Source organism: Acanthisitta chloris, unplaced genomic scaffold (assembly GCF_000695815.1).
Source record: "Acanthisitta chloris isolate BGI_N310 unplaced genomic scaffold, ASM69581v1 scaffold22694, whole genome shotgun sequence".
Taxonomy (NCBI): Eukaryota; Metazoa; Chordata; class Aves; order Passeriformes; family Acanthisittidae; genus Acanthisitta; species Acanthisitta chloris.
The window spans coordinates 1,818-17,485 of record NW_008669094.1 but is presented as its reverse complement, the minus strand read 5'-3'; the positions used below and the strand labels follow the sequence as shown (position 1 = coordinate 17,485).

At 44.1% G+C, this 15,668-nt stretch overlaps 1 protein-coding gene across 1 annotated transcript; it reads right to left on the bottom strand.

Moving 5' to 3' along the window:
* Positions 1 to 1,672: 1,672 nt before the first annotated feature.
* LOC103800812 (cholinephosphotransferase 1) lies at positions 1,673 to 12,305 on the bottom strand (the record flags this gene model as incomplete). The annotated part of the gene is made up of 6 exons (XM_009073197.1): positions 1,673 to 1,947; positions 2,960 to 3,085; positions 5,468 to 5,599; positions 7,225 to 7,309; positions 10,970 to 11,111; positions 12,158 to 12,305. Coding segments are annotated over 6 exons (723 nt in total), but the record flags the coding sequence as incomplete, so codon positions are not given.
* Between the last annotated feature and the right edge of the window lie 3,363 nt (positions 12,306 to 15,668).

Sequence of the window (15,668 nt, the reverse complement as noted above, 5' to 3'; positions counted from 1 at the left end):
GCAGGAGGTTATTTGTTAATGTTGCCTTGTGTTTCTGTTTTTCTGAGGGATTTCTGCATTAGTTTCCTACCTTCCACATACCTCAACCATGTCCTTAAAACTATTTATACCTACTGCAACATGATATTTGACCATTGTAGAGGAACCAAAGAAGTTGCCTGTGTCTTTTCATCAGGTGGTTAATTTATTTACAGTATTCAGCCAAATTAAAATGGTCTTTACCATCTTCTCTTCTATTTGCCCATGGCCTGGGGTCAGGCTAAATTCCTGTGTAGATGCTGTATCTTTCCCAGCCTCAAACAGGAGTAGGATTCATTTGGGATCAATATTAGTCACCTAGAGTGCACATTGTTTGGCTGTAACTGTTACAGTTATCCCTCAAGGGTATCAGGATATTCTTAGGCAGGAGCGTGGTGGATGCTGTTTTATTCCCTCCACATTAGCAGGCAATGAGCCACTTTTAAAGTTCCTTGAACACCTCAAGAAGTCTCTTTGAATTAACGTGCAGCCAGGAAGCTGCAGTGGTAGTATTTGTAAAGCAAACCATAGCATTCTTTATTGAACAGTTCAGGAAGGACTGAACTCAGAGCTCAGGTACATATCAGCAACTGAATGCAACAATGGACACTAGCATTCAACAGCTTTTTACACAGATCATACTCAAACAGTACCTTTAAAGGAGCTTAAGCTTATAGGGTTTGTGTGCAAGTAATGATTTGTTCACACAGATCCTAAGCTACTTAGATTCAGCTTCTCTCTGAGGACAACAGCCCTGTAGTTAGGCACAGTTAGCCAGTGGATCTGTCCTTAAAGACGGAGAAAAGCTGATGGTGGGCCTGACTTTCTGATTTGGAGAGTTTTACATTATAAGTTAGTTTTGTGCTGTTTTGTTTGCATAAAGTACAGTGGTAGCTACAAACAACTGGATCAGTTGTAAGGTGACAGTGAAAACACCACAGAGGGAAGCACATCTGGGTGGGTTGCACTGCTACAGCCATGGTAACTTAATGAACTCTGTTGTTCACTTTCCTAGTTTCACAGATAAAAGTTAGTGTCCTCAAACCACACAGCTACCTGTAGCCTAGAGAATGATGAAGTACAGTGAGACAAACCTTATTACAACTACAGAACCAGAAACTGGCATGGAAGGAAAATACAAGCTACACTTTTATTTGGTAACAGTAGTTTGTGTACTTAGGTACTAGAGGATGCACAAATCCTAAAGGCACTCGGTAACAGTACTCTGAAGCAGAAGAAAATTTTCCTGAGCTATACTGATCCAGCAGCTTGTTATTTAGAAATACCAGAACAGAGACTGAGTGGTTTTACCTCATGGCTGCCTCATTTTACCAGTCTTAACAATGCAGGACTATACTCATTGACACATCTGACTGCCACTTCAGAGCAGGTCCAAGAATACTTTAGAAACGAATGCTGCAAGATTAGTCCCTTGGTCTAGGAAAATGTGAAATTCCCATTGGAATTCTGGTTGGTAGCACCTTGGTTTGCACTCTACATTCACCAGGACAGAAGTACAGAGTTCAGGTTATCTAACAGGAAATGGCAACATTTTCAGGTGTGGTATTGGAGGTCTAAAACACAGGGAAATACCTCCTGGTCAAAAGTATTGATCATAACAGCATCTAGAGAGCTTTGTATCTACTGACTGTAACATCTGGTGATGTCTGGGACACAGTGAAATTCCTCATCAAACTGTTTTCTTGGAAAGCTTAATCTGTCTTCCCAAAGCCAGAGAGGCTGTGCTTCATCCAGCATTCCGCTAACTGCTGCATCGCTTGTCCTCCACCTATTTAATCAGTCATTATGGTTTTGAACCTGTTCAGGAGCTTGATGAGATTAAATTCTGAAGACATGGATATGAAGATGAGCAGCAATCTGTAGGCACACACCCGTGGCATATCTCAGCATATCAAACAAGGATATAAACTTCAAAAGAACAAAACAGAACAGGTTAAAAAAAATCCATTTTTTTCAGCTGTCCCTACTATAAATATGCTATGCTTTAACTAGAATCTAGCCAAGTAACAAGTGTAACAGCCATTTTAAGTGTCCTGGGTTGCAGTGTGGGGGTAGCCAATGGTGTGTATTCTATTGTAGTCTCCACAGGCTGTTAAAGAGGTGGGGGCAGTGATCGTTATCTCCTGCTCACCCCTGATGGCTCCCTCAGGGGCTATCTCTGTTCAATGGGCTGTCAGGGACCCAGGCATGACCCACAGAATTACATCGTCCCACTGGGAGATGCTTCACCCCAAGGGGGCGAGCCAAGCATTCCCACATGGGTGGGGAGCCAAGCATTCCCACAGGGATATAAGCTGGGGTTTGGACCAGCACAGGAGCCCTTTGCCTGCTGGATTCCCAGAGGACAAGAGCTGCCACTGGACCTTCGGGAGAGGACAGGATCTGTGGGATCACTGCTCCAACAGACCCATCACCCCAGGAGGACTGCAGCCACCATTTCATCGGACTACTACCAACACTCTGACTGACAGGGTGTCAGGTTGCTTTCTGACTCTGTCAGTGGTTTCTTTTTGTACTGTTGCATTTGTTGTTTTGGTTTTCCTATCGTATTTCTGACTTGGAGTCTCTCACCGGTTTGCTTTCAAACCAGCACACAGAGCTACAGAGTAGTCTAGTTAAAAAGAAAAAATAAAACCACCACAAAAGCCCAACTCCCACTTAAACACTGACGAAGTCTGATAGACAAAAGTTAGTCTGCAGTTTGCAGAACAGCTTAAGAAAACACCCCACAAGGACTAAAGCATAATTCCAAGAGAGACTGGTCAATTACCCCAGACACATATGTACATGGTACCCAGGCACTCCCTCCACAGTGACAGTTGAAATGGGAGTGAGTCAAAAATGGCAGAGCAGAATGACAGGGACAACTCTCAATCCGTTCCTTTAAGTATGGTCCAGATGAAAAGCATAAACCACTCACCATTGCTATCCACAGGACAATGTATTCATCAATGAAGCCGTTGAAGTACTGGTTTAGAAACAGGAGTCCTGGCCCGATGAATGCTGTGTCCTGAACGCAGATTTCACTTTTTGTCATGTGAGCCACCTGGGCAAGCAAAAGACACACAAATGCATCACTCCCAGGTCAGTGTAACCCCCAGCAAAGGGGCAAGGCACACCTACCCATCAATGCTCTCCTCTCTACCAGTGCACTTCAGCTCTCTGCAGGGCTGCCACTCTCCAGTTTTTTATTTGAAGGGTAAGACCATGCACCTGTATTCCTGAAAACAGATACTATCCAACTGAAATGTTGCTTTCAAGTCTAACTTGAACATTTTGGCTTTCCCTAGCCAAAAGCTAATGAGGAACTAGACTTCTGCTAAGTCACAAGACTTGTTCTCACTGTCTAGCAAAGACAGTGATGTAAACATAAAGGCAGTTTACAGAACGACCAAGAGAAGGCTGCTGGTGGCAGAGGGAGACAATCGGTCCCCACACACACCTTTTTCCCCTCCATATTTAGCACTCTTGGAAACAAGCTCACCTTTAACTGAAGATCTGTCCATGGAGCAGATTATCCTTAGAGCTACACTCAAAGCACCAAGGGAAACATGCTCAAAAGTGTCCACGAATGAGGACACACACACACACACAGGGGGATGGCTGCTGGTTACAGGGACCCCTGAATGGGCAAGGGAGCCAAGTGTTTGACAGGACACATGGACTGCCTCAGGACACGTAAGCTTACCAGCATTCCCTCTTTTGAACTGGGGTAGCGGCTCACTAGGTGGACATCTATTTAGTCTGCAGAATACCTATTTTCTAGGGCTTGAAAAATGTCATGCTGGGAGAAAAAATAACCAGGTGTCTGAACTACTATTGTTAGCAAATATGTAGAAAAGCAGACTATTCTATTTTTTAACCTACTGATGTGGGTTTACATATAGAAAAGATAAAGACAGGAAAGTTTCTCCATTTTAATGATTAAATTCCCATTTCATACCATTAAGTCACAGCACAGCTGAAAAGGCTTGAAGCACCACAGGCTTCAAGACAAACAGGGTAAGTCTAGGAGTCAGTTAAACAAAACTGTAAGTTCTAAGCAATAGACTCAGAGTAAGTATGTGTTTGCATCAGTAACATATATAACCAGTCTGTGGCACCCTGCACCTGGTTCAGTGTCTTGCTCAGAATGAAACAGTGGCAGAGCACAATGGGAAAACTTGCACAGTGCCTGCTGATCCAGCAGGGGTTATAGAATCATAGAATCAGGAGGGTTGGAAAAGACCTCCAAGATCATCAAGTCCAACTCTACTGTGACTACTATACCATGGCACTAAGACTCATCTTGAAAACCTCCAGGGATGGTGAATCCACCACCTCCCTGGGCAGCACATTCCAATGCCTGATTACTCTCTCCATAAAAAAACACTTCATAAAATATCCAACCTAAACCTCCCCTGGCTGAGCTTGAGTCTGTGCCCTCTTGTCCTCCTGCTGGTTGCCTGGGAGAAGAGACCAACCCCCACCTGACTCCAACCTCCTGTCAGGGAGTTGTAGAGGGTGAGAAGGGCTCCTCTGAGACTCCTCTTCTCCAGGCTAAACAACCTCAGCTCCCTCAGCCTCTCCTCATGGGACTTGTGCTTGAGTCCCTTCACCAGCCTCGTTGCTCTTCTCTGGACCTGCTTCAGCACCTCAATATCCCTCCTGAACTGAGGGGCCCAGAACTGAGCACAGGATTCAAGGCATGGCCTCACCAGCTTCAGTTTTCAGGAGGTTTAAGACTGAAACAAAATTCCTTACCACCAACTTCTGTGAGATTTTGGCATTCACAAAGCCGAACGTCAGGACATACAGGCAGGAATGTTTCTCAAACAGCTGAGTTGTAGACTTCTTATAGATTGCCACAGCCAGTGCCATGAGCAGTCCAATGTGCAGGCCTGGGGAAAGGACGCTTGTACCCTGAAACGCACGTGCACAGGAGATTTGTCTCAGGCTTCAGTCACACAGTAAGGTCCAGACACATATTTTATACATCCTGCAAATCCCATTAAACAAACCAAAGGCGTCCAAGCTCAGCAAAGTCCATTAGCATTACAGCACTGCTGTTAGTATCCTTTGCAGTGAGCACACTCATCAATGTTGTGAGAACACTCACTGCTGGTTCCCATGCCAGAAGAAATCCAGTAATAGGCAGGGAAAAAGTAGATAATGATGTGTTTGCTTTAGTTACACCACACTTACATGCCTGTCTGCTTCAATGCTTAAACAAATAAAACTCTTATGATCACCTGAAATAAACCATAGAATTTTAGGGGTTGGAATAGAGCTTAGAGACCATCCAGCTTCAGCCCCCTGCCCTGGGCAGGAACACCTCCCACCAGAGCAGGTTGCTCAAGGCTCCATCTCACCTGGCCTTGAACATTGCCAGGGATAAATGATAGGCATGAACTACTCAAACCTCATTCAGATTTTTAGAACAACTTACTGCTATGGTAGATCCATTCTTTCCAACCCCTCCTCCAAAGATGACACGGAAGTAGTTGAAGAAAGAAAGTCCAGTTCCACAAAGGATGCCAATAACAGCAAAGAACTTCAGTTCTAAGCCCACCAAAGGGACCTGAGCAGAACGAAAACACAAAACAAAACAAACCACAACAAAACCAGAGAGATATTAAAAGTTAAGGATAACACCTTTGAAAAGGTGATTAAAGAAGCCACTCATGCCTGCTAAACAAATGTTTTAGTTGAACTCTCACATTCCTGGGAATAAGCTCAGAAGGAGTGTTTGGAACCTGCTTCTTCACCGAAGAAACAAGGAATATCTTTTGTCATTTTTAAGTTCTACTTTTGAGTATTTAAATTCTGGTCTTGAAATTCAGATAGATCTCACCATGATCCTCAAACATCTTTACTCCATAAGCAAAACCTTGACAGAGACTATTGCATTTCCATGGGATGGGAGGGGGAAGGAGGAGAGTTCCTTCTATACAACAGTGAGGCACAGGAAACACAAACACCATCTGCCTGCTGTGTGTTTTGGGACCTAACTCCAATACTGTATCTTTGCACTTCATGAATAGTCTCCAGTCACGAATGTCAATTAAACAGTTACCTCTTGGAATCAATTCCAGTTTCAAGGAAACTTCCAAAGGCAGCAGAGGGTTAAAAGAAGAACTAGCAATAAATTGAAACCACTGACTATATTTCTGAATACAGAGTGTTTTGAGATACAGCATAGCTACAACAGATTTTAATCCTGAGGAGAGATCAAACATGATCAAAGTCTAATGTACCCACTTTATTTTCCAACATGAAAATAAGCTTTTTGAAAACAGGACAAAACAAAGCATCTTGCAGGATGGGGAAAGAAAATGAAGTTTGGCTAAACATTTCTTAAATATTGAGTAAACTTGTGAATTCATTTTAGTTTCTTGGTGGTTCATACTTAGGTTAATTTGTATTGGTTACCAACAGCATGGAATGGTCTCAGCTCTTCCTTGTGCTCTGACCAAGCACAATGATAAATGTTGAGTAAAGACCCTAAAAAGGGTGAAGATCTCAGTCTAATATACTTTTGACACTGTCCACTAAAATGCGTCTTTAAAGATTAGGATAAAAGTTAGAGACATGGAAGTGCTTTGAGACAGAAAACAACTCTTTAAATACAGATGTTTATGTTTATGTGGCTGTGACACCACAGTTAAAAAAATCAGTACATCTGCATGAACACAGACATATACCTTACTAAACCAAACCCCTGACTTCATCCTGTGGTTTTGTTAAATTTTATAATAAACCATTTAACTGGACAGAAATGTATGTCTTACAATAAAAAATACAAAACCAGAGCAAAAACTGTTTGCTAAAGCTTAAGTGTCTGCAGAGTGTTAGTTCCAGATCAGAAGTTTCTGTGGCAGATGGTGTCATTTTTCCTCTAGGCAGCTCTACAATTGTGCACAGAAGTCACACCATTATATCTAAGCTTACTACAGCATTGACATAACCTACATTCATACAACAAGCGAAATCAGAACATAGAATCATAGAATTTAGGGGTTGGAATGGACCTTACAGATCACCTAGTCCCAACTCCCTGCCCTGGGCCCAGATACCCCCCTCACTAGATCAGACAACTGGTGGTGTCAGTGGTACTTGCCCAGGACAACCTCAAACCCCACAGGGACTGTGAACACCTACAGGAGCTGAATGCTCACCAGAACTCTGAGCACTTAACACACTGACCCTGTAGTCCCACACTGCTGTTCCTCCATATGCAGACACCAAGAGCAGCATTGTTATGGCAATCTGAACTTCAGTGACATCAATTCTGTGAGGGGGAAAAAAAAAGGATATTTGGTTGAAGAGAAGGACTTTATTTGCTCTAAGTGTAAAGCAGGGAAGGGAACAAAACCTCAGGAACTGTACTTCAAATGACATCAATGTACACAGAACATTACTTTGCCAAATACATTGTTAACTGTTAATTCTGTATAAGTGTACAGACTTGTTGATGTGTAAGTGTAAAATCAAAGCTGAAGGCTGGCTCAGGTAAATGCAACCAAACATCTTCATGAGAAGCACAGCATGTAAAAGCAGAGACTGTAAAGAGCAGTCTGGGACAGAAGGATTTCTTCTAGTCAGCAGATCATGCAAACTGGACACATACAGCTCACACAGCATCAGGGCAGGATTTTGGGGACTGAGACAGTGGATACCTGAGCATCTCTCCTGCTTCTGAGGGCATGTCACTGACATCTGGCTTTTATCCATAAAGACCGTTTCAAAAGGTGGCCTGGTGTGCCCTCTAAAGTCTGGAATCTTCATTCCACCCAGGGACGTGGTAGCTGCCCTGACCCTGGCAGTGTTCAAGGCCAGGCTGGATGAGGCCTTGAGCAACCTGATCTAGTGAGGAGGTGTCCCTGCCCATGACAGGGCGTTGGGACTAGATGATCCGTAAAGTCCATTCCAACCTCTAAATTCTATGATTCTATGATAAGTACAACATTTCTTTAAGCAGTTAGGACAAATTTCCTGCTTTAGGGTATTATGACCAAAGTCAACACATGTTGTTACTTGCTCAGCACATGAACTGTTTGCACAGGAAATAGTACATCTTTAAAGGGAGACAGGAATCAACTCTTGACTGATGGAAAACATTTCTCTGAACTTGGTAATCACAGTAACATTAAACCCTTCTTTCATCAGAAAAATGGTGATAAAATATCCTCAGTCTCATCACAATCTTCAGACTCTTAGTTTTAGAAGAGTCAAAGTAAAAACTGCAGCTGGATGAGAAGCTGAGGTGCTCATCACCACTTAGAGCCCTCAGAATGTCCGTGCTCTCCTTCCTACCCTGCTGCACTCCTCACTTGTACTGGCTGCAGTGCTCCTCGGCCTGCGAGGTGAGCCAGTTCAGCTCACCAATCTGGTGGAGGCTTCTCCTCTTGAATTGGCTTGAAGTCAAATAAATGACACAGTCTGCCACGGGCCAGTGGTGCTGGCAGTGAGCTCTTCCCTCTCTGCCAGGGATGAAGTGTTACACGTGCCCAGTCATTGTTGCAGGTGTTGGTTACGTCATGCAGAAGTGTCCATGTGCAAGTGCAAGAATTCAGAGGTTGCACAGACTTCTAATCTCTACTGCCTTTGTTGCTGCTGGTGGTGGGAGGAGGCTCCAGCTTGAAGCTGAGTCATTATATGTGTCAAAGTTTAATACTTAGTTTTACAGAGGCTCAGACTGTTGGTTGCAACACAGCTCAAATCAGAGTCCAAAGATTCTGAGACACTGTGCAGTATTCCACACACCCTGACAGTGTCACAGTATCCAGCTGCTCTGATCCTTCCTGGTCATCAGCACTAGGAATCTCTCATCTGTGATGTGGCTCATCTCATCAAGTTCTGCTACTTCAGGAACAGCATCAGTGAAAGCTTCCAACTATGTTACTGTGCGTTATCATGTTTAGAGCAACATACTACTGCCTTCAGTTAGACTCACACCTCTGTGCTTGAGAGACATAAAACTGCAAGCCTTGAAAAAGCTCTGACACGTTTTCACTGAACAGAAGTCAGTTATCTTGGAGAAAAGTTGTGTCTGTTTAACTCCAAACAGTAACCATGGAACACCAGGCCATTCAGAACTGTTTGTACACGCAGGATCACTATGTTTAACTAGAAGTCACTAAGTTTCTACTGAAGAACTTTTCATGGGGTACAGGAGTCTCAGTGCCTCCCTGATATGGGGAAATCATTCTCAAGCTTTGTGCAAGAACAAAAGGCACAGAAAAACACTCATGTCTGCAAAATGCCAGAGCTCGTGGCACAATCCATCTGCCCTTAGTGCAGACCCCTGGCATGCACAGAAATTACTTCATTTCAGCCATCACTCTAAAGAACCTATTTTTGCTTACAGCACAAGACGTCCCTTGAAAAAATAGGATGTGCAGGCAGAAGAATTACAGTCTGTGTGGTAAAATGTCTTATCAGCAAACCAAAAAGAGCTCTCAGCAAGCATCACACGAGTGCCTGCACTTGGTGCAGACACAGACAGGATGTGAGGGAGCTGCTCTCCAGCCTGTGAGCCTAGCGATGCTCAGCTTGCTATGGTGCCTCTCACACTAAGTCCAAGCTGAGTACGACTCTGAGAGGTGACTTAGCCTGTGACTAGGGTTAGCAGGACAGCCCTCGTCTGTCACTTATTGCCAGTTTTGCTGCTACACAAGTCTCTGATCTTTTCCTCTTCTCAGAAATGATTACTGAAGCGCAGCTCATTGCTTAAAAACAGCAAAAGGCCATGGCTAGGCACCACCACAGCTATGGGAGGGTGCAGCAACCTATGAACACTCATCTAATAACACTATGATCAGTTAAACTGAAATTATTAACTTGTACATGAATCATAGAATCATAGAATTTTAGGGGTTGGAATGGACCTTACAGATCATCTAGTCCCAACCCCCTGCCCTGGGCAGGGACACCTCCTCACTAGATCAGGTTGCTTAAGGCTTCATCCAACCTGGCCTTGAACACTGCCAGGGTTGGGGCAGCCACAGCCTCCTTGGGCAGCCTGTGCCAGTGTCTCACCACCCTCACAGGAAAAATCTTTTTTCTAATATCTAGCCTAAACTTCCCCTCCTTTACTTCAAAACCATCTCCCTTTGTCCTATCATTGCAGCTCCTTACACAGAGTCCCTCTCCAGCTCCCTTGTAGGCCCTTCAGAAACTGAGAAGTTGCTATGAGGTCTCCATGCAGTCTTCTCCAGGCTGAGCAGCCCCAACTTCCTCAGCCTGTCATGACACTTCCTGCAGTGAAACAGCTGAAATCTCTATCAAGGCATCAACAGCAATTTCTAGGACCGTGACCTACCACAAAACCTAAAGGACATCACAGTCAGTCTGAGCCAGATAAAAGCAAGCCCCACAATAAATATGGGGCAACTCCTCAAGCATTGCCATAGCTCTGCACATCTCCTCGCTGGCAGATGAAATGCATGCAGCGAGTTCATTCCAAGGAAGGCTGAAGATGTCTATGGAAGGGAAACCCATTAGCAGGAGAATTTCTCTAGAAATGCATGTGGTTCAGAATCCCTTGGGGCTGGAACTGTTCTGTGGCTGGGAGATTACACAAGGAGGTGTTGCAGATGCCTCCTCTGTCCTTACTCCTACGCAGAGCATTCTGCAGTGTAAACAAGACTTTCTGGCCTGAGCCTGCACGGTACTTGTTTGGGGTCAGAGAACAAGTCTGCAGGCAAAAGAGCCAAATGTATGCAAGCAAAGCACAAATAGCTAAATCAGCTGCTAGAAGAACAAGTCCTCAGCATTATGCAGAGTTTCAAGTTCTTGCCAGGTAAAACACAAGCCCGCTAGAGTGAAAGGGAGATGAGAAAGCAGGTGAGAGAAAGCGCAAGCAGGGAGTAAACCATGAAGAAACAGAAACCAAGGAGCTAGCAGTGTCACACATTAAGCCACAGTACTTCCAAAGACACCTACTTACTTTCCAAACCTTAGGATGCCTGATACATATGTCTGCCAGTGAGCAGAATAGAACATGAACAGCCCCACAAAACAACAGAAAAATAACCAGTCAGGATGCGTTCCTAGGCGGATTGCTATGCAGGATCCAAGGACAACAAAAACTGAAAAGCAGAAATGAACATATTAGTCACATACCCTTTTTGCTTGACCTTAAGAAAAATCACAAAAAAGATAAAAATAAATGCTAATAATAAAAAAATCAAAGAAATCTCAAGGCACTTTATACCACTCTAAGGCAGGAAAGCTCTGACTGATACTTTACTGAGTAGCTAACCCCAGGGACAGTCTCGGCAGTAGAGACCAAAACACAGCACTCCTTTGCTTCCAAGTGAGGGCCTCACCTAGCCTACAGTGGCTGTTCTCCCTTCTTCTGGCCTTGCCATTTTGTGCTCTCTTGCAGCACTGACAACTTCAGCTGCAGAGCCCAGCCCAGGGAGACTGGCAGCTGTTCCTCTCTGGGAACTGAGGCTCAAAGAACCTACCAACTCCCAGGATAACTGTCTCATCTACTCAACTTTATGGATGAAGTACTGACATTGGCACCCAATAACAGCTACATTATGGGAAGTGAAAATGAGCAAGGCTTACTTTTTAAGGACTCCCAACTTTTCTTGAACCTCATTCTTCTAAGAAGTATAAACCAACCTTCTCCAAAGTGCCAGGCTGGATACCCTATTACCAACTCCTAAAGTGGAATCCTTAGCTTCACATGCCAGCATCAGTCTCCTAGGCCCTTAAACTACTTTATTAGGTATCCCTTGTACCCTACTGGAAAACACAGGCTGTGTATAGTAAAACATCTCTAAGCATGCTCTTAGAGAATTCTATGTTCCCCATCTAGCTCCTTCAAAGGACACTGCAGATGAGGGTGCACAGCAAGTAAAGCAGAATGCATGTTCCCCAACATTTGCCAAAAGAGCTTCTGAAACACTGCCCCTCATCCTGGTGAGTGATGCAAAGGTCAGGGTCAGCCTTGGCTGCACTGCCCAGGAGATGGTGAGGTTATCCCAACAATGGGAACATGCTGCCAGTGTTCTGAGGACCTGTGATATCCACTCGTCCTTTCCAGCTTTAACAAAGTAACCAGCTCCTCTTGAAACAAGTAACTCTCATACAAGCAATAAGGGTAACAGTAGGTTAAGGCTACCTGTGGAAACAGAGTCGCAACCATGATCAAAGAGCTCTCCTAGAGGAGAACTACTGTTTGTTCTTCTGGCTTGCTTCCCATCAATGGCATCCAGAGACTGGTAGACGAAAAGCCCTAGTGCACCCAGGATGTATGCCCAAAACGGTGCCTGAAAGAGATGCACACAAAAGGTCACTAGGTAGTTCTCAGTTTCTTTGCTGATAAGCTGCTTCATTAAAGGTAAAACAATTTTCAGCACAAAACTATCCTACGCTGTGCTATTTGTTACTTAGTTTGTTGATAAACCAAGTTTCCTGGGCTAGTTTCTACTTGAATTGTAGTGACTACTGATATGAGCTACTCCAGATACTCCAGTGGGACATAGGTCCTTCTGTTATTTTAAACCCCCAAACTTTAGCCTCTCTTCTTCATCAACTGACATATTTTTCTACCTTAAACCCACAGTATTTCTATCATAATTTGCATTCTTTGTGTTGAAAAGTATTATAAAATCAAACTAGTCTGAAAAGCTGTAGCAAGGCCCTTACTAAAGCTCCCAGCAGTTACATGACAGATGCTTAGATGACCTGCTGAAAAGCTGTAGCAAGGCCCTTACTAAAGCTCCCAGCAGTTACATGACAGATGCTTAGATTTTCACAGTTTTACAACATGTGAAAATCCACTACCTTTTACTGAATAAAGGCTTCAGTTTTCAGGGAAAGATCTTTTTTCCAACATACAAAAATTGACTACATAGCCATTTTGGACACAGTTTAAAGAAATGAAGTCATTCAGTAAACATAAAGGAACAATTATCTAATATCAGAGTCAAAACAAGCTGTGAATCAGTTACACTACCCCCAGTGTCAGGCTCAAAGGAACAGTTCTGCAGTCACTGCTTTTCATACACACAGTCAGTATGGCTTTGCCCAGGAATTAGGCTTGGCTAAAAACTATTTAAAACACCTTTAAACATAGCTTTTGTCCACTTGGAACTTACAGTACAGGTATAATCATTCAGACTGCTGATCCAAGCCTCTTTGCATTAGCGCCTACTGGGGCAAATCAAACAACAGACCCTGCCAGACTGCAAAACTAAAGCACTCTGACCCTTGATGATCTGGAAAGAGGGGAAGAGTTTCCATCTTCTACCCAGTAATGATCATCTGGCACCTGTAGTGGATGTACTGCTATCCCCACGGTTGAGGAGAAGGGAAGAAGATCCTAGTAAGAGCAGGGGAACAGGTGTCAGAGAGCTCAGAAACACCATCTGGAGCATTTCATCCCTAGCCTGCCAGTTCAAATCTAACCCTAAGTGGTAATAACCAAAGTTCACTTGTGATCAGCCCTGCATTTAGCAGATTCAATGAATGCTCTAATGTTTTCATCAGCAAAATACAGTCTGCCAAATCAACAAAGGTGCATAGAGCTTTCCAAGTTTCTCTGCTATCCACTCTCTCAGTACAGCTACAGTTGCTATTTCTTCGCCTTCTCATGTGCCAGGCACTCCATCTAGGGATGTCCCCTGGCCCAAGTAGTTTGCAAATTAGAGAAGTGGGAGCATTGGAGAATGCTGACACGGCTGCCAGACAGAGCATAAAGGTCAGGAGGCTCCCAATAATCATCAGCTTTTCACTGATGAGGTGTTTATTATCTCTGCCCAAAGTTATACTCTGCCCAAACAGATGTGGTTAGTTGGCCAGGGCTGGATGCTGTTCTCACAGAACTAGAGGAGAACATGAACGTGAGGGAAGCAGAGGGAGTGGGGAAGGGAATGCTTCTCTGCTTCGATTCAAAAGGACGTCTGAAAGATGATACAGCCCCAGAATCTTGTCACACACAGATTGGATACAGCAGGTTTGGTCACCTATGGTACCAGAGGGTGTCAAAGCCAAGCCATGTGCGTGTAGTGTCTGGCAGGTCTACGTGAGATGCCTCTCCTTCCAGAAAAAAGGGGCTGAAGGGCAGCCATTCTCCTGCTCCCATGATTCCACACCACAAAAGAGCATGGCCAGCTGCAAAAGACTCCATGACTTGTTTCCCACAAAGCTCTCAAGTTCAGAGAGAGTCCAAACTTTTGCAATATTGAAAGATTCAGTCCCCCTTAATTCCTCACCGCGTTCAGCTATAATTTCACTTCCTCAACCCACAGAAAATAGTTCTCCTCTAGTTTACATGGCCCCTCTCTGGATCCAGAGGGTAGACTCAGACTACATATAAGGAAGATTTTTTTTATGATGAGGGTGGTGAAACACTGGCACAGGTTGCCCAGAGAGGTGGTGGATGCCCCAACCCTGGAAACATTCAAGGTCAGGCTGGATAGGGCGCTGAGCAACCTGATCTCTCCGTGCTCATGGCAGGGTGGTTGGACAGGATGGCCTTTAAAGATCCCTTCCCACCCAAACTGTTCTGTGACTTGAGAGAGACCTGTGGCTGAGCTTGAAGGATTATCAAAGCTAGACTCCTCCATGAGCAACCATCAAAGCAGAGGATGAAAGTTTCCTTTCTCCCTTTTAAAAACTTAGAGAATTATGTTTAGTCGGTTTTCTTTCTGTTTTTTCCCAAAATGGGGACACAAGATTCACCTGCAAAACCTAATGACCTGACTGTAGCTACTTCTGAGGAGTCTGCTGGCAGCAGAGCAGAACAGTTCCCTGACAAATGGTGGGAATAGAATGGAAATCCTCACCTAAAAAGTGCTCCTTTTCTACTCTAATGCAGCAAACACACAGTGCTCATACTTAAACTCAATTTCATTACTGAATCCTTTATAATTAGCATCAAGAAGAAAACCAAAGAACACACTGCAGGCTGCAGTCAGTGAACAAGGTATATTTCCACAGAACATGCAACGTGCAGGTGGTGCCTTCCCCACCACCACACCTGGTGTAACAGTGCCATTCATCACTGTTCTAGATCACACCCCGAAGTCACAGAGACTAGGAAACTGCAGAAACGCTTTACAAAGAAGCATATACCTGGGATTTTGGTTACAACAGTGCTCAAGGGCTGCAACTGCTAATGGCTTAGCTGCAAATAAAGCTTATGCAGCAAGGTGCATTTACAGGAGACAGGGATACAACTCACATTCCTACAAGACAAGAAGACTCCACTGGAACAGACAACGTTTCACAAAGCCAAGGCATATTGTGCTAGCCAGTAACAAACTGGCTCTCAATGGCTGATGAAGATAAAAAAGAAGAGTGTCTAGGGAAATAACAGCTCCACACCAAGAGAAGAAGAGAGCATTGTATGGCTTGAGACATGAATTGCATTGGGGTTGAGGGTAAGTAGTATGAAATTGTGGAATTCACTGCATAGAACATAATGGAATCTCAAAGTACAAACAAATTCAAAACAACTAACTCAAAAGGCAAAATCATGAGGTGGGAAGTGCCTGCAGGGAAACAGATCCATTAGTTGCTGTTCTAGCAAGTAAACTGAGTAGAATCCCTTGCCGGGAAACTCCTAAAACACAGTCTTCTGGCAGCTGGAGGGGTATACTGGAGAAAGATCATCTGTTAGCAGGTAC